The 27,403-nt window shown below is 33.4% G+C and overlaps 3 protein-coding genes across 3 annotated transcripts in view; 1 reads left to right on the forward strand and 2 right to left on the reverse strand.

Moving 5' to 3' along the window:
• The window catches only part of LOC114336730 (chondroitin sulfate glucuronyltransferase), a 43,168-nt gene extending 42,138 nt beyond the window's left edge, over positions 1–1,030 (reverse strand). The window contains exon 1 of the mRNA XM_050647286.1: positions 286–1,030. Within this exon, the coding sequence (XP_050503243.1) occupies positions 286–931 (646 nt within the window). The 5' untranslated portion in view covers positions 932–1,030. The remainder of the gene's footprint in view (positions 1–285) is intronic.
• A 272-nt stretch (positions 1,031–1,302) lies between these two features.
• LOC114336731 (dolichol-phosphate mannosyltransferase subunit 3) lies at positions 1,303–3,173 on the forward strand. Its single transcript, XM_028287092.1, has 3 exons — positions 1,303–1,518; positions 1,570–1,647; positions 3,036–3,173. Exons 1-3 carry the CDS (start codon positions 1,372–1,374, stop codon positions 3,093–3,095), a joined length of 285 nt encoding a protein of 94 aa, XP_028142893.1. The 5' UTR covers positions 1,303–1,371; the 3' UTR covers positions 3,096–3,173.
• Positions 3,174–5,467: 2,294 nt separating this feature from the next.
• Positions 5,468–27,403, reverse strand: LOC114336734 (ell-associated factor Eaf). The gene is made up of 8 exons (XM_028287096.2): positions 27,383–27,403; positions 27,069–27,319; positions 26,918–27,010; positions 21,168–21,338; positions 18,497–18,821; positions 15,086–15,275; positions 9,736–9,975; positions 5,468–5,601 (listed from the first exon to the last, which is right to left on the reverse strand). Exons 2-7 carry the CDS (start codon positions 27,163–27,165, stop codon positions 9,748–9,750), a joined length of 1,104 nt encoding a protein of 367 aa, XP_028142897.1. The 5' UTR covers positions 27,166–27,319; positions 27,383–27,403; the 3' UTR covers positions 5,468–5,601; positions 9,736–9,747.

A 27,403-nucleotide genomic window follows, 5' to 3' on the forward strand; every position in this document is an offset into this window, starting at 1 on the left:
AAGATTTGTGAAAAGTCTAAGACTGGGATATGTCCAGACTAAAAGGTGCAAAAACAAGAAAAGAAAATATTACAATAGAAGCCAGTAGGAAGGAAAAAAAAGGAAGGCTCATAATGAGATGTTTGGATGACGTGGAAGATGACCTGAAGACCATGATTATACAACAATGGAGGAGAAAGGCACAAGAGAGATCTGAAAGGAAGGACATAGCCAGATAGGCAAATACCCTTCCAGGGTTATAATACCAAAAGAAGAATAATTTTTCGAGACAGAAAGTATACTTACCTAAATTACAGTAACTGCCATCTTTCACAGTTGATCCTAGGTAAACATCCATGCTAACGCTAATTTTTTTGATAATATCCTTAAGTTCGTAAGCATTGATGAAAGTGAAATCATTAGCAAAGAAAAAGTAATCATAATTTTGTCCAAATGTGTCAGCTACATACTTGATAACTTGGAAAGGTCTGAATTTATGTCTAGCATCTGTAAATCCTACTAAACCAGTTAAATTGTGTTTCGTCTTGAGTTTGTATTGAGCAGTTATAAAAAATTTGATTCTATCTACCAAATGTCCAATTGTTCTATTAATATGAATAGCTTGAGTATTTATCTTTTCCTCCGAGGTGAATACGCCAACAAATAGTTTCTCCCTTATCCCCAATTCTGTTGAATAGTATCTTGGTCTTATTAATTTAGGTTTATCTGGATTAGGACTTGTTTTTTTGGGTGGTTTAACTTCCAATTTATTAACTGAAGAGTTTATTATTTCTTGGACCGTTTCATCTTTCATTAAGGGTTGTTTGGAACAAGTTAATTCTACACTATTGGATATTATAGTTGAAATGTAGAGTCCGATTATGATGCCCAAAAATAGATAAACATTTTCGGAGAAACATTTTTTGATTCCTTTATGCATGTTTTTAGTCATATTCTAACGTTTACATTGTTTTTTTGATTAAATACCTAAAATAAAATTAGGAAGGGAAGAAGGAATAAAATAAATAAGAAAATAAACAAATATCTTCTTCTTTCTTTTAGTGTCGTTAATTTTAAATGTTGCAGCCTTGTTTGCAGCCACAGAGGTATTTTGCAGCAGATAATAATTAAGGAATAGTACAAGTACAACGTGGACAATAAACAATAGATTTTATAATATAATTTATAACCAAAAACCTTTTTTTAATTTTAGCAATTTAGGTATTTAAAAGTCTCGTGAAAAATCTCTTATAAAATCGCTGAATATGTGAATGACACAAACAAATTATAAGGGAAAAGAAGAATGTGTCAAAATTGGAGGTTATTAATTATTAACCTTTTTAAACTTTATCAGCTGAGTTGTCAAATATAAAAAATATATTTAAAATTAAAATGACCAAACTTATGGAATGGCTCTCTGGAGCCGGTGTATTATTTGCTGTGTGGTTTTATTTAATAACAAATAAACCCAATAATTTTGTTAGAGAACAATATGATTTAATATTATATTCGCCAATTATATTTGTACTTCTGTTTGGGGTAAGTCACCAAGTGATAATGTTTTGTAGGTTGTTAACTGTTTTCTTTTAGTTGTATGCAGCTTCTGTTGTCTTATACAGAGTGTACACTTTTAATGACTGTGAGAAAGCTGCTGCTGAATTACAAGAAGTAAGTTACAAATGTAAAAACCTATTTGATACTTGTTCAAAAATATGATACTTCATTATCATTGGCTCTACAACGCATGGTAGGTCTTGTCCTGTTCGAGAATCAGCTTCCATTCCTTCCTATCCATTGTCGTGGTGTTCCTATTTTGTACCATCTTCCACCTGGTCCTTAAATTGCACAGTATGCTCTATTTGCTAGATATACAGGGTGTCCCCGAAAATAGTGAGTTCCTTAGGTAAAAGAGGAGGAAAAAAAGTCTACCTATACCTTTTTCCTTTTGTTCAAGGAAGGAAAAATTCTATATATTACCCAATCCGAAAGTCTAATAAGTCTTTCTATAGTCTTTATGTAGTCTTTCTATAGTCTTTATTAGACTTTCGGATTGGGTAATATATACAATTTTTCCTTCCTTGAAAAAAAAGGAAAAAGGTATAGGTAGAAGGGACAATGTAGAGCAATAACGTCTTATAACATTTTTATCTAAATTCCGCCGTTTGACCAAAAACCGAAAATACATTTTGATATGCAAATCGAAGTCTGGCAACATCGTGCAATTGAAAATAGTAGGTTTGTAGGTCAGTGGTATCTGGTAGGTAAAATAATGAAAATGTCAACCAAATCGATATCCACATCTGGGGTCTAGTCACATTATTAAAGCAATAAATAATTATTTTGCAGGTAGGTACCTGCAAATGTCAACAACCCCAAAAATCACACCTCAAATTGTAAATAAACAGGGGTTCGATTAGCTTAAATTTCCATAGTGACAACAAGTTTTTCTAAGCCACGTTGCCATGTCATTCAAATTTATGAAAATAAAAATGCACTTATATGGAGAACAATGTAATTTTTTTCTTGGAAACGGTTACCTCCAGAAAAAAATGTTATAGACCTTTTTTGTTCTAAATTGTGTATTATATCCATACCTTAAAGGAACGCACTATTTTCGGGGACACCCTGTATAGGTCTGCAGTTATTGTATTACTTTGGTTGATTTGTGGAGCTTAGATACATGAACCGTCTTACTCCTTCGAAGGTATATATGTTCCAACTGTTAGATCTTCAGGTTTCACTACTTGCTTGTTGTTTGTCACCTTCATACTTAGTTAAAAGTCAAAAAATGATTTAGTATAACTAATAAATAATATCCATATAGTATTTTTACTACAAAAGCGATATTACGTAGGTCAAAATTTTTGACGTAAAAGAACTGTCAAAACATTAGAATGTGACTTTTCATTATTGCCATTTTTGTAATTAACATGGCAATAATGAAAAGTCACAATCTAATGTTTTGACAGTTCTCTTACGTCAAAAATTTTGACCTACGTAATATCGCTTTTGTAGTAAAAATACTATGCCAATATTATTCAGTATATATTTTGCAGGAAATCAAAGAAGCAAAAGAAGAACTGAGCAGGCTAGGATTCAAATTCCAATCCAATTAAATATCTTTATAATATTTTTTATATTTTAATAAATAGAAATCTAAATTATATATTTGTATTAAAAGACTGAACAACTTGTATTTTCATTTATTTAGACACTACCTTGAAATATGTTAACAAGATGTGAGACATATAATTGTTATTATAGTAGGGGAAGAAAGTGTGCTAAATGTAACTCGAGCGTTATGGGGACCTATTGGGTTGTGAAGAGTAGATCATAAAACCAAAAAAGTTAAGTTTTCCATTTTAGAGGGGACTTTCCATTTTTTAATTTAATTTTCCATTTTCAACAATCGTTTTTTCTGATTATAGCGCCATCTATCCATAATTAGAAAAAATGTCTAGAATAAAAGTTACTTATTTTGAAATCCAAATTTGCAATAAAAAAATGGGGGCTAATATATAAGATTTTAAAGTAACCCCCCACCCCACCACCGTAGGGGGTAGTGTTTGGTGCCATTCGAGAGATTTTTCAAAAACATTGAATAAGTGTATTTTTCAGTTTTTAAATTTACCCCCCACCCCTCTCTGTGGGGTGTCGTGTTTGGTATCATTAGATAGATTTTTGAAAAATATTGAGCACATATTTTTTAGTTTTTTCAATCTGTCATTCATTTGTGACTCACCCATTTCTTTACACACTGCCCAAGTCGCACTGGCGAAGCGTCCATGTAACCACTGTTACCATTGGTAACAGTTAAAAATCTTGCAAATAAATATTTTATGACGATGAATAATTCCATTTACCAATAGAAATATATTATGCGTTAATAGTACCTAATTCAGTAAATAGCCAACTACTCGTAGACACACGAAAATATTGGCGAGTTTATGTGACTCAGTTGCACTTTATTATACTCTGTTACCAGTCTCATTTGTGGTTACTATGCAATGGTTATATCTTAGCTGTGGCTCGGGACTGGCTAGTGTCTGAAAATTTTGAAGGAGCGACGGCATAAGTGCGATGTGTATATCAGTAGCCCTGTTACCAGATTTAAATTTGGTTTGTTTGCCTAGATTGTTTGTCTCTATTGGAAAAACTACAGAATCTGAGAAAATCATCAAAGGAACCTGTGCATTTAGTTGTTTGTCAAAGCTTCCATTTGTGCTGAATAAATGTGCAGCTCTAAGGTTATTCCAAGGTTTTAGTTGATTTCTGTACAATTGTTTTGATATGAAATATGAATCTAATATAAAATGAGTTTACAAATAAAATACAAAGGGGGTGGACAATAGTCTTGATAGATGCAATAGAATAAGAGGGAGAGGATTCATCATATTTGCCTTATGTCCTGGTTAATTTCATTATTTACAGATGTTTTATTGTCTATTTTTGCATGCTCTTTGGTTCTAGTTTTGTGTTTGTTTTAATATCCCGTGGCCAATTTTTACATCTTTGTATATCTGTGGTACTAAGGCAAAACCCGATATGTCAAAAATTATCGATTTTTCGTTTTTAATGCCAATATGTACATTTGTACATTGAGTGATGAAGAATATGATGACAAAACCCTACATGGCTAAACGCATCCATGTAACCAGTAGATGATAAAATTAGTTTCCGTATGCCCACTATTACAACAACACTGCAAACTTTTAAACTCATCTGCTGCATAATCACGTTTTTTGACATATCGGGTTTTGCCTTAGCACCACAGATATATCCGTTCAGCAGTGGATCAGTACATTTAGACTAAATAGAGTGTCTCTGATTCCTAGACCAGCGGTTCTTAATATTTTTGAGTCATGTACCACCAAATACTTTTTATTATTTTTGGTACCACCTAACTGAAATACCTATTTAGCTAGGTGATCTAATTAATTATAATAGTGGCGCTTATTTTGGCTGTTTTGCATTTTGTGTACCACCTCAAATAATGAAATGTACCACAAGTGGTACATGTACCACAGATTGAGAACCGCTGTCCTAGACTGTTGCAAAAATAGAAATATGTTTGTACTTATGTCCTTATAATATCTTAAGAATATCTCAGTCCAGACCTCAATTATTTATTTTGATTTATATGTTTGGTTGTTCTTCTTTGATTTCTGGCAATTTTTAATTTTGGCACTTAGATCATTTAGTTCGGCCACTCTTCACATTTATTATTATTCTGAGTGCATTATAACTTTCCCTTTTGTTATTTTTGGGTCAATCCTGATTTTTGTTATTGATTCCTGTCGTTCATCTCATCCTAGATAATATTTCTAGAAATCTTTCTTTCTTTGTTTTGCCCAGTTTTACTATTATGCTTTCATTTTTATCTATTAGAGCATTACAAATATTACATTAACAAAATCACTTATTTAATAATCATTCCTTATTTGTTTTGTGCAATTCGGAACTGAAAATTCACAAAAAAAACACAGTCTATCACTTGCAGTATATATTTCTGGAAATATAGTACATATATATTATTTTATTACAAATACTAAATATCGTTACCTTATAAACTTTGCCAAATCGGCTTATTCACAAAAGACACGGAACGAACATCATAAAAGCCTGAAACAGAAAAAAGTTTCCTTGATGTACTTTTTGTATACTTGAAGTTTGTACTTTTGTTGGGAGTAATACCACACTTTTTAGCAAAATTAACTAATGTAATGTTATTTAGTTCTCTTCTTACAGAAGGTCAATGCCCTTTGTGGATGATATCGTGTGAGTGGAGGAGAGCAACGAAATGTTGGAGGGTTGGAGAAGGGTTATTGAAGAGGGAGGACTTAAGGTTAGCAGGTCGAAAACAGAGTAATATGTATATGGTAGGGAGGAATAGGAATGGTTGAAAACTAGGAAGAGTAGGAGAATTTAAATACATTGACTCCTACATAACGGAAAATGGGATACTAGATCGAGAAATTGCCCACAGAATACAGGCTTGTGGCGACACGCTTTAATTACTATTTTTGCTAATTTTATTTTTTAATAACTTTTCTCAAAACGAAATAATATGGGTCATATAAAATTCACATTTAATATACAAACCAGATGCTAAGAAGGACCGGTAAGTTGTACGAAACGAAATGTATCCCTAACCATATGTTTTTGATGTGTTCAGTGTAACAAACTTAATTCCCCATATAGACAAGGCGAAAACGGCGGGTTCTTTGGAGAAAATATGCCCATGAGATTTTTTGTATAATCACATTCGTGTGACATTCCAGAATAAGATTCAAGAAGTCGCCCACGCTAAAAGTGGTCCAAATTTTTTTTAACAATTTTTTTAATCAAATTCCGAGAATTAATATTTTTGGCCGGAACAATTTTTTTTAGGTTTTTTGGACCATTCTGGATAAAAAAGATCTCTTATAACTTTTCTCTAAAGTTAATCGTTTTCGAGGTAAAATCATTTTATAATTGAAAAAACGAAAAAGGGCGATTTTCAAGGCTTAATAACTCGGTTAAAAGTTGTTACTATGAAAGTCAGAAAGCGACTAAATCAAAAGTTTTAAGCCCCCCTACAAGATCCTGAAGAAATTTTTGTCAATATTTGATTACTAAGCTGTTATTTTTAAGTAAAAATAATGAGCGCCATGCACGTATTAGGCGGCCGTCCATGATGAGTGCGAAAGAGATGCCGTTCAGGCAGTCCAATGGCGCATCTCACTCGCACTCACCTTTACAGCCGCGTCAATACGATCTTACCACTCATTATTAATAATTAAAAATAACAGCTTAATAATAAATTAATGACACAAATTTCTTCAGGATCATGAAGGTGAGGCTTTAAATTTGATTTAGTCACTTTCTGACTTTCATAATAATCATTTTTAAACGAGTTATTAAGTTTTAAAAATGGCCATTTTCGCGTTTTACAAATTTTAAATTGCTTATAACTAGAACACGATCAACTTTAGAGAAAAATGACAAGACACCTTTTCTGTCCGGAATCGTCCGAAAAATTTTAAAAAAAATTGTCCGGGCCGAAAATATTGATATTTGCAATTTGATTAAAAAAATTGTTAAAAAAAATTGGACCACTGTTCGCGTGGGCGACTTCTTGAACCTTATTCTGGGGTGTCTCACGAATGTGATTATCCAAATAAATCTCATGGGAATATTTTTTCCAACGAGCCCGCCGTTTTCGCCTTGTCTAATTAATTACCTTATCAGACCTTATGTCAATAACGCACTTTGGAAATGCATTCGAAGACGTTTCTTAAAACTACAGAAAGGTTCTGAGCTTTTAAAACGTCAGATGTAGTAATTTATTGCCTTTTCTAGCCATATTGTAAAACCGCAAACATGATGATAATAGTGTTGTGGTCTCTGCAGTATCGTCACGGCAGGCAGGCAGTTCAGTCGATCTGCAATCACGCGTCGGTTCACGCACCCCCCAGCAAGCATCGGTCGCTCGCTGGGCCAAACAATAAACAACCTTCTTACGAGATGAATAAGCACGCCTTTTAACCAAAAATAAAATAAATATTACTGTTCGTTGTTTACACTTATTTTATTGATTCCGTCAACACACACCACCATCGGAACAGGCTAGTTGGTTTAACTGGAAGTGAATGGATGGGTAGGTACTCTGTGATCAAAAAATCGGGAAAGGGCTGAAAAGAAAGATATACAAGATGTAAAGAGGGTTCAGGTAAAGAATATGAGGTAGCTAAATAAACATGGACTGATCGGGTCACAAATGAGGAGGTCTTCAGAAGAATGGGGAAGAACCGAGTGGTACTAACCACCATCAAATCTCGAAAGTTGGAATACTTTGAACACATTATGCGAAATGAATCCAGATATGCCCTCCTACAAGCTACCCTTCAAGAAAAATATTTGGAAAGCGAGGTCCAGGAAGAAGAACATCCTGGTTAAAGAACTTCAGAACTTGGTTCAACACAACATCTGTGCAGCTTTTATGTGCATCTGTTGCTTCAGATAAAGTGAAGATTACTATGATGATCGCCAACATTCGTCACGGATAGGCACATCAAGAAGAAGAAATAAACACGTTACGGTGTTAGGTAAGACCAGAAGGAACAAGATCAGGAACAGCGTGGTTTGAGAAAGAGCCGTAGTGACTACAGTCTCAAAAAAGATTCAAGAACAAAGACTGCAATTGTTTGGTGACATCAGATGTAGAAAAGAGAACTGTGTGGAAAGAAAGAGCTGTTAGAAGTTGAGAAAAAAAAAACGTAGAGGAAAACCGAGAAGATGGAAGGATTGTATGCCAGAGGAATTAAAAGAGAAAGGTTTAAACGAAGAAGACACGATGGACAGAAATGAGTGGCGAGAAGAGTACGGAATAGCGACGCCTAAAAAGGGCTCGATGAGGAAGGAGTTCTCTTCTCACAATACAGCACCAGTAATCATCCACTCGAGAAGTTAATAAAATTCGATCTACAGTTTGGCCAAAAAAACAGGTGAATCCTGAATTTTTTATGGACCCCATCCTATCAATGACAGCGCGAATGATTTATTTCGCCATCCAAATTAAAAACATTAAAACCGAATATATGATGCTGAAAATGCAGTGTAGGTCCTTCTTCTTTAGATGCAAATCCAATAATGGTTGTTCGCGGTCACATTTTCCATTAACTCGCTCTTTCTTGCAATATTTATCAGCGATTGTATGTCGTTAATCCCTGTCTATTACCTAATGTTTCGTAGCCAGGACTTTTTTGCGTCCCATTCCTCTCTTGTCTTTAATTTTACCCTCAATTATAAGTTGGAAGAGCACCCCTTTTATGCAGGGTGTTATTTTTTCATTTTATGAAGAATAAAGTGCAATGCGTTTTCAGCTTTGCAACATTGCTCCTTCCAAGAATGTGAGAAAGGTCCATTATCCTTTTGTGTACAGTTATGTGACCTTGGCAGTTTATGATTTATTATTTATCATAAAGAGTCAAATTTTCTACTGTAATAAAACAGTGCAAATAATGCTGTAATAAAATTTTGTCTGGTTAAAATTTCATTTTTTTCTACCTCTTTTATAAGGTCACTCTGATATAGCGTCATTGTTTTACTGGACCCTTCAATGACGCTATAACCAAGTTCCACTGTATATTAATCTCAAAATATACAATCAGAAGATACAGAATCACATTGTTTCAGCTGCCTATAACTGCCTATGCATTGCTGGCAGATGTTTGAATAGGAAAGTGTGAAATGACGCATATTACATGATTCTGGCCCATTGTTGCGTATGTATGGGCGGTTGTGCCTAAATAATAGATTCTAGATATTGTACTTCAAAAAGAAAATGTATTGGTAATCAGCAATTTCAAAAGTCCCTTATACTATAAAATATTAAGAACATATGCGTCTAAAAAAATTTTTTGAATTTCTTTCGGCCATATTGGATCCGTCATTTTGTTTTTCAAAAAAATAATGTTAGATTTGTAATCAGCGACCTTAAACTACCAAATATGACAAAAAAATTTGCGTTTTGATTGATATTTTCAATTTCTTTCCGCCATGTTTGATCCGCTATTTTGTTTTTCAAAAAAAAAAAAAAAATAATACTAGATTCGTAATCAGCGATGCCAAAAACTGTTAAGTACAAAAGTAATTCAGAAGTGTAGGAACAATATACGCTTTTAAATGTTCATGACCACCTTTTCGGCATTTGGAACCACAGTGCGGTGGTATTACCCTTAACAAAAGATACAAAAATGACCATGTAACAATCACCTCTATAACGTATCAGTCTGAATCGGACCCACTTTCAGACAGGCACAAATCGTCATTGAGCAACCTCGTGTCAATTTTCATAGGAGCGTTGTTGCTACCGTTGCTGTAGCCGTTCGTTTTGCCAGCTGGAGCGTTATTAAACATTGTTGGATTGACTACTGTGGAGGGTTCGTCACTATCCGAATCGCTGCCGCTACTCGATGACGAAGAGTCGCTCATCACTCCAACGCCGTTGTCGATCTATAAACAAACGATTTATTAAAATTTTTTATAGTTTAGTAATATAAATATAAATAGTATTAATTTTAATAAACTCCACAAATCATGATCATTTATCAATGTACACTGCAATGTACATTGCATTTTATGCTTAGTAATTGTATATTGTGTAACTTGGAATTAAAATAACTACTTTATTTTATGTTAAGACTAGAACGTTACGCTTATGAAGATCAGTGTTGACAAACCTCTCGCGCATGGGTGGTTACTCGACTGGCGATATACGATTTATTTTAATCAGTACGGCCTAGCATCGGCGCGCTTCTATCGTTCATAAGAAATGCATGGAGCTATCTTCGCAATGTTCTATTCTTAACGTGAAATATAGTATAATGCAAAAAATGTTGTCTATTATAAGGCTTCCAAAAAATAATTGTTTTATGCAAATTGTATATATACTATATATACGACATATAGTCCAGAAAGCCACTGCGCATCCGCTAGGAAAAATATTCTAATTCGGATTTTTTGCACAATCTTAGTCAAAAAGGCCCCTTTTAACAAATTTGCATGTTGCCAGGACCAAAAGTTAATCAAAAATTTTTTAAACATTTTTTTTGTTTTTTTCCTAAAATTATTTTTTTGCATGTAACATTTTTTTTAGGTTTTTCGGATCATTCCAAACAGAAAAGGTCTTTAGTGACTTTTCTCTAAAGTTAATAGTTTTTGACATATAAGCGATTAAAAATTGAAAAATTGCGAAATCGGCCATTTTTAACCTTCAAAAACTATGTGAAAAACTGAAAATTTGAATGTTGCCAAGGTAGGTAGATATTCTTTAAACATCGATTGATGAAATCCCGAAAAGTTTTTTGCAATACAACATCAAAAACCCCTTTGTTTTTAATTACCAATCAAGCGTGCGCGACACTATTTTCCACCGTTGCATGTGTATGCAGTGTGGTGCAAATGAAAGGAATAAATTCGTTATTTCGTAAACCGACGACTTTAAGGAAAAATCCCGAAACAGGTCGATTTTTATTTTTAAGTTATGATATTGTGACATACATGGTATACTAGTGACGTCATCCATCTGGGCGTGATGACGTAATCGATGGTTTTTTTAAATGAGAATACGGATCGTGTGCTGGCTCATTTGAAAGGTTCTTTAATTCTCTATTCAGTAATATAAACATGTACATAATTATTTATACAGGGTGTCCAAAATTTTTTTATTAAATTAAATCATTTGGCAAATTTACAAAAAAATTAAATTATTGGACACCCTGTATAAATAATTATGTAAATGTTTATATTACTGAATAGAGAATTGAAGAACTTTTCAAATGAGCTAGCACCCGACCCATATTCTCATTTAAAAAAACCATCGATTACGTCATCACGCCCAGATGGATGACGTCACTAGTATACCATATATGTCACAATATCATAACTTAAAAATAAAAATCGACCTGTTTCGGGATTTTTCCTTAAAGTCGTCGGTTTACGAAATAACGAATTTATTCCTTTCATTTGCACCACACTGCATACACATGCAACGGTGGAAAATAGTGTCGCGCACGCTTGATTGGTAATTAAAAACAAAGGGGTTTTTGATGTTGTATTGCAAAAAACTTTTCGGGATTTCATCAATCGATGTTTAAAGAATATCTACCTACCTTGGCAACATTCAAATTTTCTACGCAATGTAGACCTCTATAAATTTGACGGTTATCATCTCAGTCGCTTATCAATTTACATTGACGTTTGTACACTTCGAAGTTGAGTAAGTGAATATTTTACAAATGGATATTTCACCAGTGAAGGAGGCCCAGGTAATTGCATTATTACGAGAGGGCTATAGTCAGAGAACTGTCGCCCGTCACCTACTTATGACGCAGTATGCAGTCTGAAGGGCTTACCTTCTATACCAGGAAACTGGTAGCTACAATCAACGACCAGGTTCGGGTCGGCGACAATGATTCATTGTCCTGAATGCCTTGCGGAATCGACACACGACAGGAATTGAGTTTCAACAATTCTTTAGGAATAACAAGATGTCACCGTTACTCAGTGGACAGTTAAAGGAGACTTAAGGCTGCCTTTTTGACTTCCAGACGAGCTAACACTGGGCTCAAATTTAAGAGACGTGAGGCAAAGAGACAAAGCTCAACTTTGTTTGCCCAAGAACATGTCAATTGGGATATTGGCCACTTTAGCAGAGTTTTATTCTCTAATGAGAGTCGAATGTACTTGTATAGCAATGACAGAAGACGACGCGTCGATCGGAGGCCTGGAGAACAGTGAGCTATGGGGGTAGTTCGTGTATGTTTTGGGGTGGTATATCTTTAGAAGGAAAAACAGAGCTTGTCTTCATGTCCAATGGCGGCCGCAGAGGAGGTTTGGCAGCGGATCGTGATATTGCGGATATTCTCCAACATCATGTTGTTCATTAAGCCCCCTACATAGGCGACGACTTCATGGTAGTGCATGATAACGCTTGATGTCACAGCATGGATTACGAAATAGCATCTGGCCAACACCAATATAACAACAATGGACTGGCCTCCATTAAGTCCGGATATGAATCCCATTGAACACCTATTGGATGAGCTCAAACGCAGGATTCGGGTCCATAATACAGCACCAGCGACAGTGCCGGAACTAAAAATGTATTAGATGTACAGTCAGAAGTACAGGGAAGGAAATACTTAGTATTAATTTTGATTTTTTATGTTAATTTACTTTTATATTCATTACAAAATAGCTTTCATTCATAACATGTTTTTTCACATACAATATTATGTTATCTTTGTTATGTTCTTTAGTCACTAACTTTATAAACACACAATAATGAAAATCTTTACAAAGTGAATAAAACGCATAAATCAGAAGAATTATTATTTTAATTTAACAAATTAACACTTTGTGTCATATCAATTTACTATTTTAGTTAGGAATAAGCCACAAAATTGGCTTATTCCCAACTAAAGTAGTAAATTGATATATGACAAAGTATTAATTGACAAAATTAAAATAATTCTTCTCATTTATTCGTTTGCCACAAAACTGGCTTATTCCCAACTACAATAGTAAATTGATATGAAAAAGTGTTTATTTGTAAAATTAAAATAATAATTCTTCTGATTTATGCCTTTTTTCACTTTGTAAAGATTTTGTTGCCGGTTATAAAGTGATAAGCGCGCTAATAACCGGCAAAATAACGCAAAAGATGGAAAAAATATTAAGTTATGAGATAAAAAGAAATGAAACTAGTGGAGGTGGGAGATTTAACGACAAAAATCTATAAACTTACATTCTGTTTATTGTTTCCCATCTTTAGACGTATCAGAGGAGTATGTCAACTAAAACTGACACAGTGGCAGTTGCCAATTTCGTCCGATACGGCTAAAGGTGGGAAACAATGAGTAGAATGTAAATTTATAGGTTTTTATCGCTAAATCTTCCACCTCCACTAGTTTCATTTCTTTTTATCTCACAACTTAATGTGTTTTCCATCTTTTGCGTTATTTTGCCGGTTATTAGCGCGCTCATCACTGTATACCGTATCCCTCGGTAAAGCGCAAGCTGTTCGCGGTGTGCAAGTACTTGGAAGGGAAACGAGAAACGACCGTGCGCGAGTCGCGGAGAAATATTGCAACTATCTTAAATAATTCATATTGTCAATTGAAATTGTCAAATTGACGTATATTTCAAACCTTCTGTCATTGAAGCAGAAAAATTATATATTGCTCCACAATATTGATATGATATGCAATTATTATATAAACGTAAATTTAATTAATTGTATTTTGCTTTCAGTACTGCATTTTAATAACTAATTTTATTTACTACATACAATTGTTTACGTTTGGATAACATAACCTGAATCTTATTTTTTCTTCTTATTATTTTTTTGGGCTATGGCCTTGACAATTATCCAGTAACCAGGACTAATATAATTGGCCAATATAATTAAAAGTGCAAATAAAGTTGCAGAGCGTAGAAATAGGGGTCGCTTTGCCGAACTTGCACGGTCCCAATAGCAAAAACGCGACGGTAGACCGCATACTATAGTGGCACCCTCCAAACTGTCCGTCATGAATTTTCTAAATATTATAAACAAATATGCATATTTCTATTAAAAATAGAAATAACTTTATTGTAATTATAAATAAAATATTGTAACACCTGTAATATAAGTACCTTTCTTATCGCTGAGATACCGATAAAGTGTATACAATTTTCAATTTCAAATTTTTTTACATAAAAAAATTTAACGTTTGACAATATATATTAATACATAATATAATCGTAAATACGTTAATATGCATGATTTTCTGTGAATTTCTAAATTTTTGTCGTTTTTAATGCTTAATTTGGAAGTTATGTTTTTTATTTTGTAAGTAAACTTATATGTAGCTTATTCCTAATAAAAATAGTAAATTGTATCTGAAATATTTATATTATAATTGGAAAAATTGCTTTATATGCCATATGGGCTCTGTGCGTGACCATGGTGGTTGACCAAATATGACAACTTTGGCGAATAATGATTGAATAATAATTTTTTTCAATAGATATTTCGCTTACATTATTATTGCCGTTTTGATTTTTATTATCTATTTATTTTTATATTTTCATACTGACTTTCTTTTCTTCCCCGATTTGGTGGTATATTCCTATCGTCATCTATGTCCATTTTGTGTTATATACACACACCACAAAAGTAATAGTTCAATAGACACAGCTAATGTTAAAATCTGATAATAATAATTCACACTGCCTAATTGCTTTCGATGTACACTTAATGTTAACACCGACAACTAAAAGATAACGAAAAAGTGAAGAAAAACCCTTAAAATTGATATTTTCTTCAGATAACTTCCAAATATCCCTTTTTTAATTTGACGTTTATTTGACACTCGTTGAAACTTATTGTTTGTATAATAAATTTTATTAAAAATGGTAAATAAAAATATTACATTAACGTCAAATATGTCATATGTGTATCATATGTTTAACGTTAAGTTGTGTTCGCCAAAAATTTCAGGCGACTACGCTAGGTGTCGCATCAGTCATGCACGGAGCGAATAGGAACGATGCACAACCTAATAATTTTTATACTAACCTTTACAGTGGGCACTGGAGTAGGATTTGGCCGTTTTTCCGTAGGTGGTCGCTGGTTGCTCGAATTTTGAGATGATCTGGAATTGTGCATACCAGACGAGCTGTGAGCATTTCTAGAAGGAGGCCTAAGATCCGAAAAGTCGTCTATGCCTATCATCGGAAGGCTGGCAAGAGTACTATGATTATGTGATCTAAAATATTAACAACAATTACGTCATTTTATACTCTCTATATACGATAAACACGCCTAAACGGCATTAAGACGCAAGGTATTACAAAAATAAGACAGCAGCTTTATGTCCTACAAAAATATTGGTTCTACAACGTAAAATAAATCCATTTTCCACATATTTTCCTTGATGAGAGTATTATAGAAGACTGTATGGCGTGCATGATTTTAAGTTAATATATCTATTTCAAACTTATAATTTTACTATAATGTACGTACGAATGCACATACAGTCGGAAAAATGAAAGAATACCCATGCGTCATCGATGATAGGCATACGAATCAAATCAAAAATTTCTAGTCAAAACAAAGTCTAAACCAAGTTAATACTGAAAATAAACGAATGTGACTACTACCCCACCGTACGATTTTTCGCTACGTAAGAATGTGTTAAAAAAAATTTTATGATGTTATTCTTTTTCTGATAATATATATTTATTGGTGATAAATGTGTTACTATTGCTACCGTAATTAATTATTTGATATAGATTAATAATACAAAAATAATGAGTAAGCAAATATAGTATTATGAATTTCTCCATGTTAAAGTTGCCAGTGGACGTAAATAGTAACAGGAATTTAAAAAATGTCGTTTATGTCAGCTGCATTAAGTGATGCGTATGTCTGATAACTGCGTATGTCTGATAACTGCGTATGTCTTGGATAACGTTTTTGGTTAATAAACAACACTTAATAATATATCTCTCTCGTTTGTTATTTATAGAAAAAGGCAGCAAATCCAAAATGTGTGCTTGATATGATCGTTCATGGGTATTCTTTCATTTTTCCGACTGTACAAGCCTTGAAGACGATCCACGTAGTGGATGCCCAAAAACAACAACAACACCAGAAATCTTGGAAAAAATATAGGATTGGAAAATCTTGCATTTTTTGATAGAAGCTTTAGGCATCTAATTGGGCAGTATAAGCAATGTTTTGACGAAGTACTGAGTTTCAGAAAGCTGTGTTCACAATGGGTGCCGCATTCGCCAATAATGGAACAAAAACACATTCGAATGCGACTTTCTCAAGAACATTTATGCCTGGTTGCACCAACAAATCTTAAGCTCCAGCTTAGCCCAGCTCAGCTAATAGATAGGGCAGCTTTAAGTCTCACTTACGTTGCACCATAATTTTCGATTTTTATCTAAGCACGTCATAACCTTCGGATGACCAAGGGGGGTGAATTTGGACCCCAGCGTATGTTTTTCTTTAAAAAATTCAAAAGTATTTTCAGTTTTTAACTCATTATTTTTTTATTTGACTTGAATATCATTCTAGATATCCTCATATTTTTTGAAATAAAAAAAATTTCCTATATTTTACGAATAAAAAATATATTCTGAAGTTGATGTTTAGTAAAATACCGTCTATTATCTGGAATTCCAAGTAGTTTTACACTGAGCGTTATCAAAATCTATTTTTAGACTGTGGTGCATGTTATGTACGAATCATGACATTCCTGTCTGCTACAGTTAGTCATTATTATTATTTCCTGGGGTATATTATTATAGTTTATATGGCCCGCAAATATCTTACTGAGGCTGAGTTACAGGAAATTGTTACTGCTAGTGATTTTTATGATGATATAGAAGATGAAATAGTATCAGAAAACGAGGATGTATTGTTAGATGAAGATTTAAATGCTGAAAACATTCATTCCAGGTAATTTTTGACCTGGGGTCATTTTTTACCCCCGCTGGTCATCCGTGTAACAAAAAAAGGTTGGTCATCGGAAGGCTAACTGAGACCAAGTTTAAGATGCAATCCACGTGGCAATCCATTGTGACAAGCTGAAAATTGATCTAAGAGCCAACGGGACAACGCGTATATTTCATAAGGCACGTTTTAAGCTTACGATCTGTTGGTGCAACCAGGCATTAGAGCGTTTTCGAAAGGTAAAAAAAAATTTGTGCGTCGATTCATCAAAACCAATGAGACGTGGGTCTATCACCATGATCCTAAATCAAAACAAGAGGCTAAAAAGTGGTGTGAACCTGGTTCTTCAGCTCCGAAACCAGTTAGTGTCTAGAAATCGGCCACGAGGGTAATAGCATCAGTTTTTGGGATGCAAAAGGAATTTTGTTTGTGGATTATCTGATACCTGGTAAAAGAAATTCTGAATATTACTGCAACCTTTTAGACCAGCTGAAGGAAAAAATTCGGGAGAAAAGCTGGTTTGATGAAGAAAAAATCCTTTTTCATCAGAACAGTGCACCGTGCCATATGAACATTTTGACAATCGCTAAAATCCATGAATTAAAGTTCGAATTGTTGGAGCATCCACCTTATTCACCAGATTTGGCACTTTGTGATTTCCATCTGTTTAAATACCTAAAAATGACGTGGAAAGCCTTTTTCATCAAATGATGAGGTCATAACAGCTGTGGAAGCGTATTTTCCAGCCCTTCCAAAGTCTCACTGCAGAAATGGAGTTCATAAATTGCAATCTCGTTGGAACAAAAGTGTATTGATGTTCAGCGAGACTATACTGAATAATAAAGTGTATTTCAAACCACAAAATTGTATTTTTCTTATCGAACCGAAAAACTTATTGTGAACCACCTGTGTATAACCCCCTAGCTAGATAAAACCTTTTAACACGTTCAGTGCTAATGACGCACCGGTGCGTCAAACTAGTTCTTGTAGAGGTACGGATGTATCGTAGCACTTGTAGTGTGTGTATCGTAGGAGTGATAGCACTTGTGGTAATGTGTGACTTATTTTGTCTTGTTTTTAACTCTTATAATAACACACATATTAACAATAATGGGGAGCCAAAAATTTCAAAAATATGTATCAGGCCGGCAGCAATGTTACTAATATAAGAGTAGCACTGAACGTGTTAATCGGACCCTCGAGTAAACAACAGTCACAACCTGTTTTCGGGTATAGGGTCTACAGCCTTATATTTATTCCGTATTATTTGACAGACGCGTCGAACGAGGGCGTCAAGATTCTAACTTGACTGGAAGCTTCTCGATCAGGGCCGCCATGCATATAAATAGGGAATTTGTATTGAACGGACTCATTCATTATTTTGATTTAAAGTGCGCGTTTTATAATGTCGAAAACAAATTGTAAATAATAATTGTAGATATAAATTATGTTTTAGTATAAATAGTGAATGTAATAAATTAAAAGGAATACCAATAAATGAAGTAATATCGTAACAATACTTACTCGTTAGCGATATTGTGCAAATCTCTCTTTGGACTCTTGACTGGATGTCCGGGAGAGGGGTAACTGGGACTCGCATGCAGCGGCGAATGTTTTGGCACCAAATGTGTAATTTGTCTATCGGCTCCTCGACGGCTGCCGCTGGCGACTTTCGTCTTGTTCGAAACCCGATGACCTACGCCCCCGTGGACGGCGCTCGCCGAGGAGTTTGTACCTCCTGGAGGTGTTTGAGATCGCATTGGGAGACTCTGTTGTTGTTTTGAGGAGCTGTTCGAAGGCATACTACTACCACCAGATCTGTCATTGCTTTGTTGACTTAACCTATCAGCTGAAAGCAAGAAATTTATTAAAATTAAATATAAGCGACAAAAAAATTAAAATTTCAATATACAAAAACAGCAATACACGATTTTCAAAAAAGGTTGAGAAGATATCTATGTATATACAGGGTGTTTCATTAAGAATTGTCCATATAGTAACTGGAGAAACCTTAGCACAAAATACGAAGATTTAACCTAAAACACTTAATAAAATATGCCTCCTTACCGAGATACAGGGTGTTTTATTTCAAATATTCTAAAATGATTTTAGCCCACTGCTTTAACAACTTTCGATATATTTTGTTCAAACTTGACAAACAGTTTACACATGTTAATATACTTCAACTAGTGTTAAAAGATAGTTTCCGCTGTTACCACAGGCGTGCTGTAGGGATATATACTATACTTCATTTTTCCCTCTCACAATCTACGCCACTGTTGTAATAATCAATTCAGCACGTTTTTTATTCTTCGTTACTTTTTACGTAAATATCATCCTTTTGTCTCAATGCAATAGAGTAAGTAGTTTTCAAGTTATATGCGTTTAAAGATAATGGATTCAATAAGATTATGTATTTTAGACACAATAATCGATTGAATGTTATTTAAAATACATAATCTTATTGAATCCATTATCTTTAAACGCAAATAACTTGAAAACTACTTACTATATCGCATTGAGACAAAAGGATGATATTTACGTAAAAAGTAACGAAGAATCAAAAAAACATGCTAAAATTATTATTACGACAGTGGTGTATATTGTGAGGGGGAAAAGCGGGAAAAATGAAGTATATATCCTTACAGCCCGCCTCTGGTAACAGCAGAAAACTATCTTTAACACTAGTTAAAGTATCTTAACATGTGCAAACTGTTTGTCAATTTTGAACAAAAATAATTGAATGTTGTTAAAGCAATGGGCTAAAATCATTTTAGAATATTTGAAATAAAACACCCTGTATCTCGGTAAGGAGGAATATTTTATTTAAGTGTTTTAGGTTAAATCTTCGTATTTTGTGCTAATGTTTCTTCAGTCGCAATTCAGTTTCTTCATATGTGTCGCAAATAAGTGTGATGTTAATGCCCTCTGGTTCAAATTAATTAAAAAGAATAAATACGTCTTCGATACATTATACTTTATTCACTAGTAGCGGGCAATATGTAAATAATAACACCAATAATTCATAGCGTCTCGACCTCTACATACTAAGTTAATAATTATCTATCTATATATCCCCATACTGATTCCTGAGCATGTTTTATACCGATCTAAATCATAACAAATATAGTTTAAGTTCACGCATATTAAACATGTGATACAAAACTATAAACTATTGTTTTTATATCTGTTCAATACCCTAAAGGTTAATAACATCTTATTTAAATTATGATTTATACAGAGGGTTCATATTATACTACATATGGACAATTCTTAGTGAAACACACTGTATAATTGAGCAATATTTTTACTTTTCGACCACTCTTGCAGGGGAGTGTCCGCGGATTTTTACCAAATTTTAGTACTAAAATACCCCTCGAAAAGGTGAAAATAAGCCCTTTTACCCTATATTTCAAGAGCTATACCTCTGAGCCGAGTGGACCAATTTTAGGGCACAAGGTGTCAACATTTTGATGAAACCATTTGAAAAACTGCAAAAATACGTTTTATTTTATAGATTGAGAAGACCGAAAAGAAAACCTACAAAATTTTATAATTTTCAACTAACTGTCAAAATTTAACTGAACAAGAAAATTTTATCATTTTTAAACAGATATGGTACTCAAATTGCATAAAAAATTAAGTGAAGATAGTTAGATAGAAATATGTATACAATAATTACTGCTTATTCGAATTTTTGGCCCGAGCCTTTAACTATTTTTTTATTGCCTAAAAATTGAGCTCTTTGCTTCATAAGCAAGCCAACACAGTCATGTTGTCGTTAACGATTTCTCTCCTCTGTTTGATTATTTTGCAATATTAGAACTCAACGAATTATTAAAATAGATAACAAAACCCAAATTTTAAACGTTTAAGGAAGCCTTTAGTTAGTCGAGAACCAAAGTTATGGCAGTTTTAATTTTAACATATATATGAAATATCAAATAGGGTTGAATGGGTTATTTTTGACCTTTTCGGGGGGCATATCTCAAGCCAAGGCACACCTATAGGCTACTTTTTTAAGGTACAATATTACACTAAACGCAATGAAAACATAAATATTTTCAGAAAAAGATGATCCTTACTTTAATTTCAGCTACTTTTTTATTTGGTAAAGTAAATTCGGATTTGTTTATCAAAGTTTAAAAAATTTTGAAACTATTGTTGTTTTTTGAGATAATTAACAATATCTTACCTTTTGACATATGAGGTTTGTTATATTCACTCCTAGTTTTCTTGACTTGAATATTACAACTTAATTTTTCTAAAGTGATTTCTCCAGTAACCCTGTCTATTATGAGTACACATTCTTTAGTATATGGTTTTTGAGAGCCTTTAAACACTGTTTGTGGAATACCTGCTCCATCTGAAATAGATGAAACATATTATGAGTAATCTAGATTCAAATAAGACCTTTGTCAGCACGAAACTCCTTTGGGTTTCCATATTTGTGTCTTAAAATGCTATATATGACCAATAATAATACACTATAGTGAGACCTGGTACTTAAAATAAAATCGCTAAACCGTATTGATGCATTCAAAAAATTTTTTGTCTCAAAGAAGGTTACTTAAAATTCCATGGGTCGACCAAATTGATGCATTCAAAAAAATTTGATGTCTCAAGAAGGTTACTTAAAATTCTCAAAGAAGGTTTTAAGAATAACTATTACCCAAAGAGAGGATCTAAACATCATAAAATGGGCAACAAATATAATCTTTTAGGACCGGGTCACAATAAAATACTCATGCTTCAGACACATAAGAAACTGGTCTGGCATACCTGATGTCAATAAAACAAAGAGTAGCAAAAAGATCCTTAAGCATAATTCAACAGTTCAAAAAAATTTGCTACGCAACAGTTCAAAAAATTTATTCATTTTTCTAAGTTCACAATGCTGACCTAATCCCATATCAAAATTAAAAGGTTTTTATTTCCAATATATATCTGTCTCCAAACTGACCAGTACATTAAAAATAGTCCATAAAATTCATATATACCTACGCCAATAGCAGATTTACAAAATGTATGATGACATAATTTGGTGGAATCTTGCATTTTCTACCTTTTCTATGACTCAATTCACGTAACTTCTTCAATTGTTCATTTTCCTGAATCTCTGTAGGTAAATGAGCAAAGAAATGTTTGTTCTGTGTCAAGATAATGACGCCAAGCATGAAAATTTTGTGCAATACAGGCATATATTTTGCTTAGTTTCCTTTTAAGAGGATCGGAACGTATTTCCGGCTGCAATGCTATTCAAATGGGGATTCATTTTTTTCAAATCCTGAGAAAACTAATAAATATTTTTGAAAAATTTAAACGCATAATAAAAGATTACGTTATTAGCGAGGGCCGAAAGTCCCTGAGAACTTCTATAATGTTTATTTTAATAAGTTACAGGGATGAAAAACTAAGAGAAAAGTTAGTGTGATTTTTAATTTCAAATATCTCATTCAAAATAAACTTTTTATTTATTCTAAGGGACTTTCGGCCCTCGGTAATAATTTAGTCTTTCATTCTGCGTTTAAAATTTTCAAAAATATTTATTGGTTTTTTCAGGATTTGAAAAAAATAAACATAATGCCGTGGTAATATTTTCCAAATCTATCTTTGTCTTACAACGCACTCAGCCGAATATAATATTGTCAGCATATATTGTCAGTCAGACACTGACAATCAGTGACAATTTTAAATATTTGACATTGCATCGGGAATATGTTGAGTTATTGATTAAATATTATTAATATATAGTGTATTTGATAAATAATTTATTTAAGACGTGAACTTAATAAAAAGTTATTTATTGTGTATTATTTGTGGAAGATCCAAGCAGAGAATACATCAGGATAATATATATTCTGTGATCCAAGTATTTTGTTGTTAAAGATGTTCAAAATTGTAAGCGTTCCATTTCAATATATTATTAAAAAATCACTTTAACACTTTTCCTCTTTTCTCGATTGAGTATTAGTTTTTGTTGTACAAATAAATGATTACAATCACTGAATACATAGTTAGTGAAAAAATTATCACATTTATTAACTGAATTAATAATTTGCAATTATAAAAATAACAGTTATCCAAGAACATTCAAAAGCCATCTCTTTAAATTAATGATGACATTTTCAAGTAGAATGACATTCTAGTAATGTTTACATATCCATACCAATGTGAATTTTACTACACGTCATTTGCCGTGTAAAGACAGAAAAAGTAGGGATTCACGTAAAATATTTGCGAATTATGTACCCATAGCCTTAAATATTCTTAGTAAGTGTACCGACTAGACCATTTTCCATAATTTTGTACAACTATCCATTACATGGTATTTTCCATTTAGTTTATTTTGCTATATTTAACTCTAGTGTCTATCTTGTAATGTACAGCGATTTTGGTAATTTATGACTTACTCATGTCTGTTTTTATAATTTATTATTTTTTTTACGACATTTCTAGATTCATCATAATTTATTTAGTTATTTCATGCCCAGTATCTATGAACCTTTTGTGTTTTCCCCTTTTAATATGAATATAATCTAAGTCTTTAACCTATTTTGAGCAATACCTACTTTATCATAAAAAATGTATTTTATTCTTGGATATTCTTTTTTAATATGAATAAGTTTTGCCCCTTTAAGTGCAGCCAAAGTCCGAAAATTGGGATTTTTAAGTTTTTACCGCCAATTTAAGCTCAAAGTACATCCCAATTATAACCCATTTTGGGGGTTATAATCCCCAAAACACCCCCTCGTTATGTCACTGGTACTCGTAGCTTTCTTTATAGCCTATTAGAATGTTTTATGTTTTTGCGATTTCCTGAATACTAGGTTTTTTAACTTTTGATGTCAAATATCTCTGGATCCTCAGACGATAGAAGGTCCAAATTTTTACAGTAGTTGTAGACAGATAGTATCAAGTCCCGCGTAAAGTTTTATTGAAGAATGTACAAAAACAAGTAAAATAAAAAATAAAATCTAAACTTTTTTAGGTTTTTTTGTAAGAGTATTTTAATAGTTATTTATGATATAAGTGATAAAAGTATACGTTTAAGGCACGCATGAGAAAGTTTGCAGAATGAGCGATAGCGAGTTCTGCAATTCACATGAGTGCCTTAAAAATGTTCTTTTTAACATGCATATCATACAATATTTTTTCTACAAACGTAATTACAGGGCAATATCTACAGAAACTCCACGTTATTTTTAATATACTTTTTAATCACCTCTTCAGTTGCGGCCCTTTTTACTCTATTTATGTAGAGCCATACTTTACGTTCCCCTCCTGAGAACTCCAATTCTTTATCATTGAAACTATTCCCCGTACCTATGATTTTTCTTTGTCGTTTTCTTCTAACCACTGTTTGAAATTCTTCTCTAGTGTCTTCACGTTCTTCTGCGGATGTATCTTCGCTAACATTTTCCTTTTGTTCGCTATTTACCTTTTTTTGAGGTTCCTTCTTACCTTGTTCATGTTCCATTGGTAAATCGTTTGGTTTTCTTATATTTGATTGTACACTTCTTGGAGGCACTTGTCTGATAAAAGTTGGTACACTGCTGATAGGTGTAGTAGCCACTTCCGCGAAAGTTTGTTTACATTTGAGATTAGCATTTTCATGTTCCAATCTCCTAATCCTATCTAACAATAATTCGTTATTTAGGGCTAAAATTTTATTTTTATCCTTTACTTCATCGACCAGTTCCCTTAAATACTTGTTTTCAACTGCTACCACTAATTGTTTATCGTTTTTGTCGTCCGGTTTTTTCACCACTTGACAACATGTTATTTTAGTTTCATCCAAAAACTTGATTTCTGGACACCTTTTTGCGCAACTTTGGTGATAAATCGATAAACAATTTATACACACACACATACTGAGCACTTTTTTGTATTACAACATTTCATATTGCCACTATTTTTATTATTTTTATCACCATCTTGTGCGCTGATTTCTTCTCGTGAAGCAACTTTTTCAGCTCAGAGGAGTACCAGCATGGATATTTCTTATCACAGATTTTTTTTAACGGAACAAAATGATCAATGATGGAATAAAAAATGTCGTAAAATACAGAAACCATGTCAGAGAGCTCTTTTCCTTGAAGTGCACCATCCCAATTAATTGCTTCAAGGGAAGAACGAATTGCTGCACAGTCAGCATGAACAAAGTCATAATAATACTCTTCACCAGATGAATGATCATTTGTGATTTTGAGTGGCAAACTGCATTCAAGCGGAGGATGATGTGTGTCCACTGGAATTAAAGTGTCGATAGCCTTCAATACATCAATACTCAATGGAGAAAAAATGAGATCAAGCGTAACTCCTCTATCGTTGGTTATTTCGTTGGTCTGGAAGAGATTGAAAAAAGCACAGATATTGGATATAGTTTCAATAGAATCAGCTTCAGATTGTGTAGCTGTAGGCTGAGGAGAAGCAACGGAACAATAATCATCGACATCCCAAACTGCAGATGGAAGATTAAAATCACCCAATAGAAAAAGGTTTGCTCTATCGTATTGCTCTCTTATAGTGATAAGCTGTTCAAAGTACGATTGGTATAAAGTAGCTATAGATTTAGGTGGAAAATATACTGTACCGATTATAGATTTGTTATTAAAGAGAACAAACAACTGTTCAGTCGAAGGATCAGACTGAATTTGATAAGAAGGAATTGAGTTCTTAATGGCAATCAATACTCCCCCACCTCTACTGAAGACACTGGAGTCCTTAGAGCGGTCGGTTCTGTAGATATTGTAGTTGAGAAGCCCAAGTTCAGCATCCGTAATTTCAGGTGTGAGCCAGGTTTCAGTTAAGATAATGATATCATAGGAACAGTTGCTGACATTCAAGCTGAGGTCAGACAATTTAGTTCTTAGTCCTCTAACATTTTGGTAATAAAGTATAGGGCCTGTTTTAGATTTTTTTACAGATTTTCGGTGTATTGTTGAAGTATTTAATAGTTAAATTCTGCTCACCAGCCTGTTGACACACTCTAAGTTCGTTTTTCACTGAATCGAGTTGCTTTTTCTGAAAGGGAGTTTGATCAGATAGGAAAAATATTTTATGTGCCTGGCCTAATTTAACTTTGTTTCTTAAGATTTGATGCACTTCGCGAGCCGAGGAAAGAACGACTTTAATTGGTCTATGTCCGTTTTTATTATAATATTAGCTATAATATTTTAGTTATATTATAATAATATTGGCTATGAGCAGGTGCATTGGTTGTGTAGTAATTTCCAGCCACTTCTGACAACTGAACTTCTCAAAAAAGAAATTACTAACGTCAGTGTCAAAGTGAATCTCGATAAAGCGAATTCAGTATATCAGTGATTTTTGTGTTATTCCTTTAATTTTTAGATTGTTAGTCTGCTTTTATTTAAAAATCAGTTGTTTTTGGAACTCTTCAGCGACATATTAATTTAAAATAATATTTATGGATTACAGTTGAGGGCCAACTAGATCAACCAAAAAAGAATATGTATTTGGTTATTATTCTAGTGACTTTCTTGGGTGTGAATCTGTCTTTTTAGTTTACTCCTCCTGGTTAAAAAATAAACTATAGAATGTCTCAGCAAGACTACTGAGATTATAAAAAGCATCAAGAAGAGAAAGTTGGCATACGTCAGACATGTAATGATGTAATGAGAGGTCCCAAATATAGGTTGCTACAAAATATTATACAAGGGAAAATAGCAGGCAACACAGTCCAGGATGAAAGTTCTAGGTGAAAGAACTTGGTGACTTGTCCAATCTCCTGGCAATGGCATGATGGACAATGAGCTATGGGTGACTGCTCCCTGGGAGGTTGCACAATGGATTAATTGTGGCCTGAGTGCTGTGGGACTTGACTCACCTTCCCCACTCTACAGATACAGATATGTTGCTATAGCCGAAGTTTCTTTGGACATGCTAAAGGAAGATTATTATAATAAAAATCTAGTTTACCTAAATGAGGAACTGTAACAGTAACTTGATTAACTCCAGGAACTTCTACAGTGGCCTTTTTATTAGTATCAACTGAAGCTGGTTTGAAATCATCTAAAAAACACATTTATTAGCTTGTCACATTCAGAGCATGCCAAGGGTGAAGACTTACATTTCATTGTGTGAAATGCTTTCGATTTCGGATTAACAAAACTTTGTCCAATCTTTAATTCTCTAATCTCAGTGCCTAATCCTAACTTTTCAGCCATATTTCACTGTTTAAACCATCCTATGGTAGGTAGGTTCTTGAATAAAAAAATTAAATATTTCCTACACTAGGTTAGTTCATTTGACGTCGATTATTTAAAAATCCCTACAGCACCTCGCTTACATGGTCGAAAATTATTTAAATCGCAAAAAAGTCTGAAAAAAAAAACAACATATGAACACACGTATTGAAAGGTAAAATGTAAAATATTGACCTACTTTTTGACATTTGACCGACCA

The sequence above is a fragment of the Diabrotica virgifera genome, chromosome 3 (genome assembly GCF_917563875.1).
Source record: "Diabrotica virgifera virgifera chromosome 3, PGI_DIABVI_V3a".
Taxonomy (NCBI): domain Eukaryota; kingdom Metazoa; phylum Arthropoda; class Insecta; order Coleoptera; family Chrysomelidae; genus Diabrotica; species Diabrotica virgifera.

What these genes read in the sequence shown, in the direction of transcription:
- LOC114336734 (XM_028287096.2), bottom strand. Translation starts at nt 27,165, where the DNA reads ATGGCTGAAAAGTTAGGATTAGGCACTGAGATTAGAGAATTAAAGATT. An exon ending in TTGCACAATATCGCTAACGA is followed by an intron (nt 15,276 to 18,496) that starts GTAAGTATTGTT and finishes TTAATATTTTAG; the next exon opens with ATCACATAATCATAGTACTC. An exon ending in CTCCAGTGCCCACTGTAAAG is followed by an intron (nt 9,976 to 15,085) that starts GTTAGTATAAAA and finishes GTTTGTTTATAG; the next exon opens with ATCGACAACGGCGTTGGAGT.
- LOC114336731 (XM_028287092.1), top strand. Translation starts at nt 1,372, where the DNA reads ATGACCAAACTTATGGAATGGCTCTCTGGAGCCGGTGTATTATTTGCT. An exon ending in TATTTGTACTTCTGTTTGGG is followed by an intron (nt 1,519 to 1,569) that starts GTAAGTCACCAA and finishes GTTTTCTTTTAG; the next exon opens with TTGTATGCAGCTTCTGTTGT. An exon ending in CTGCTGCTGAATTACAAGAA is followed by an intron (nt 1,648 to 3,035) that starts GTAAGTTACAAA and finishes TATATTTTGCAG; the next exon opens with GAAATCAAAGAAGCAAAAGA.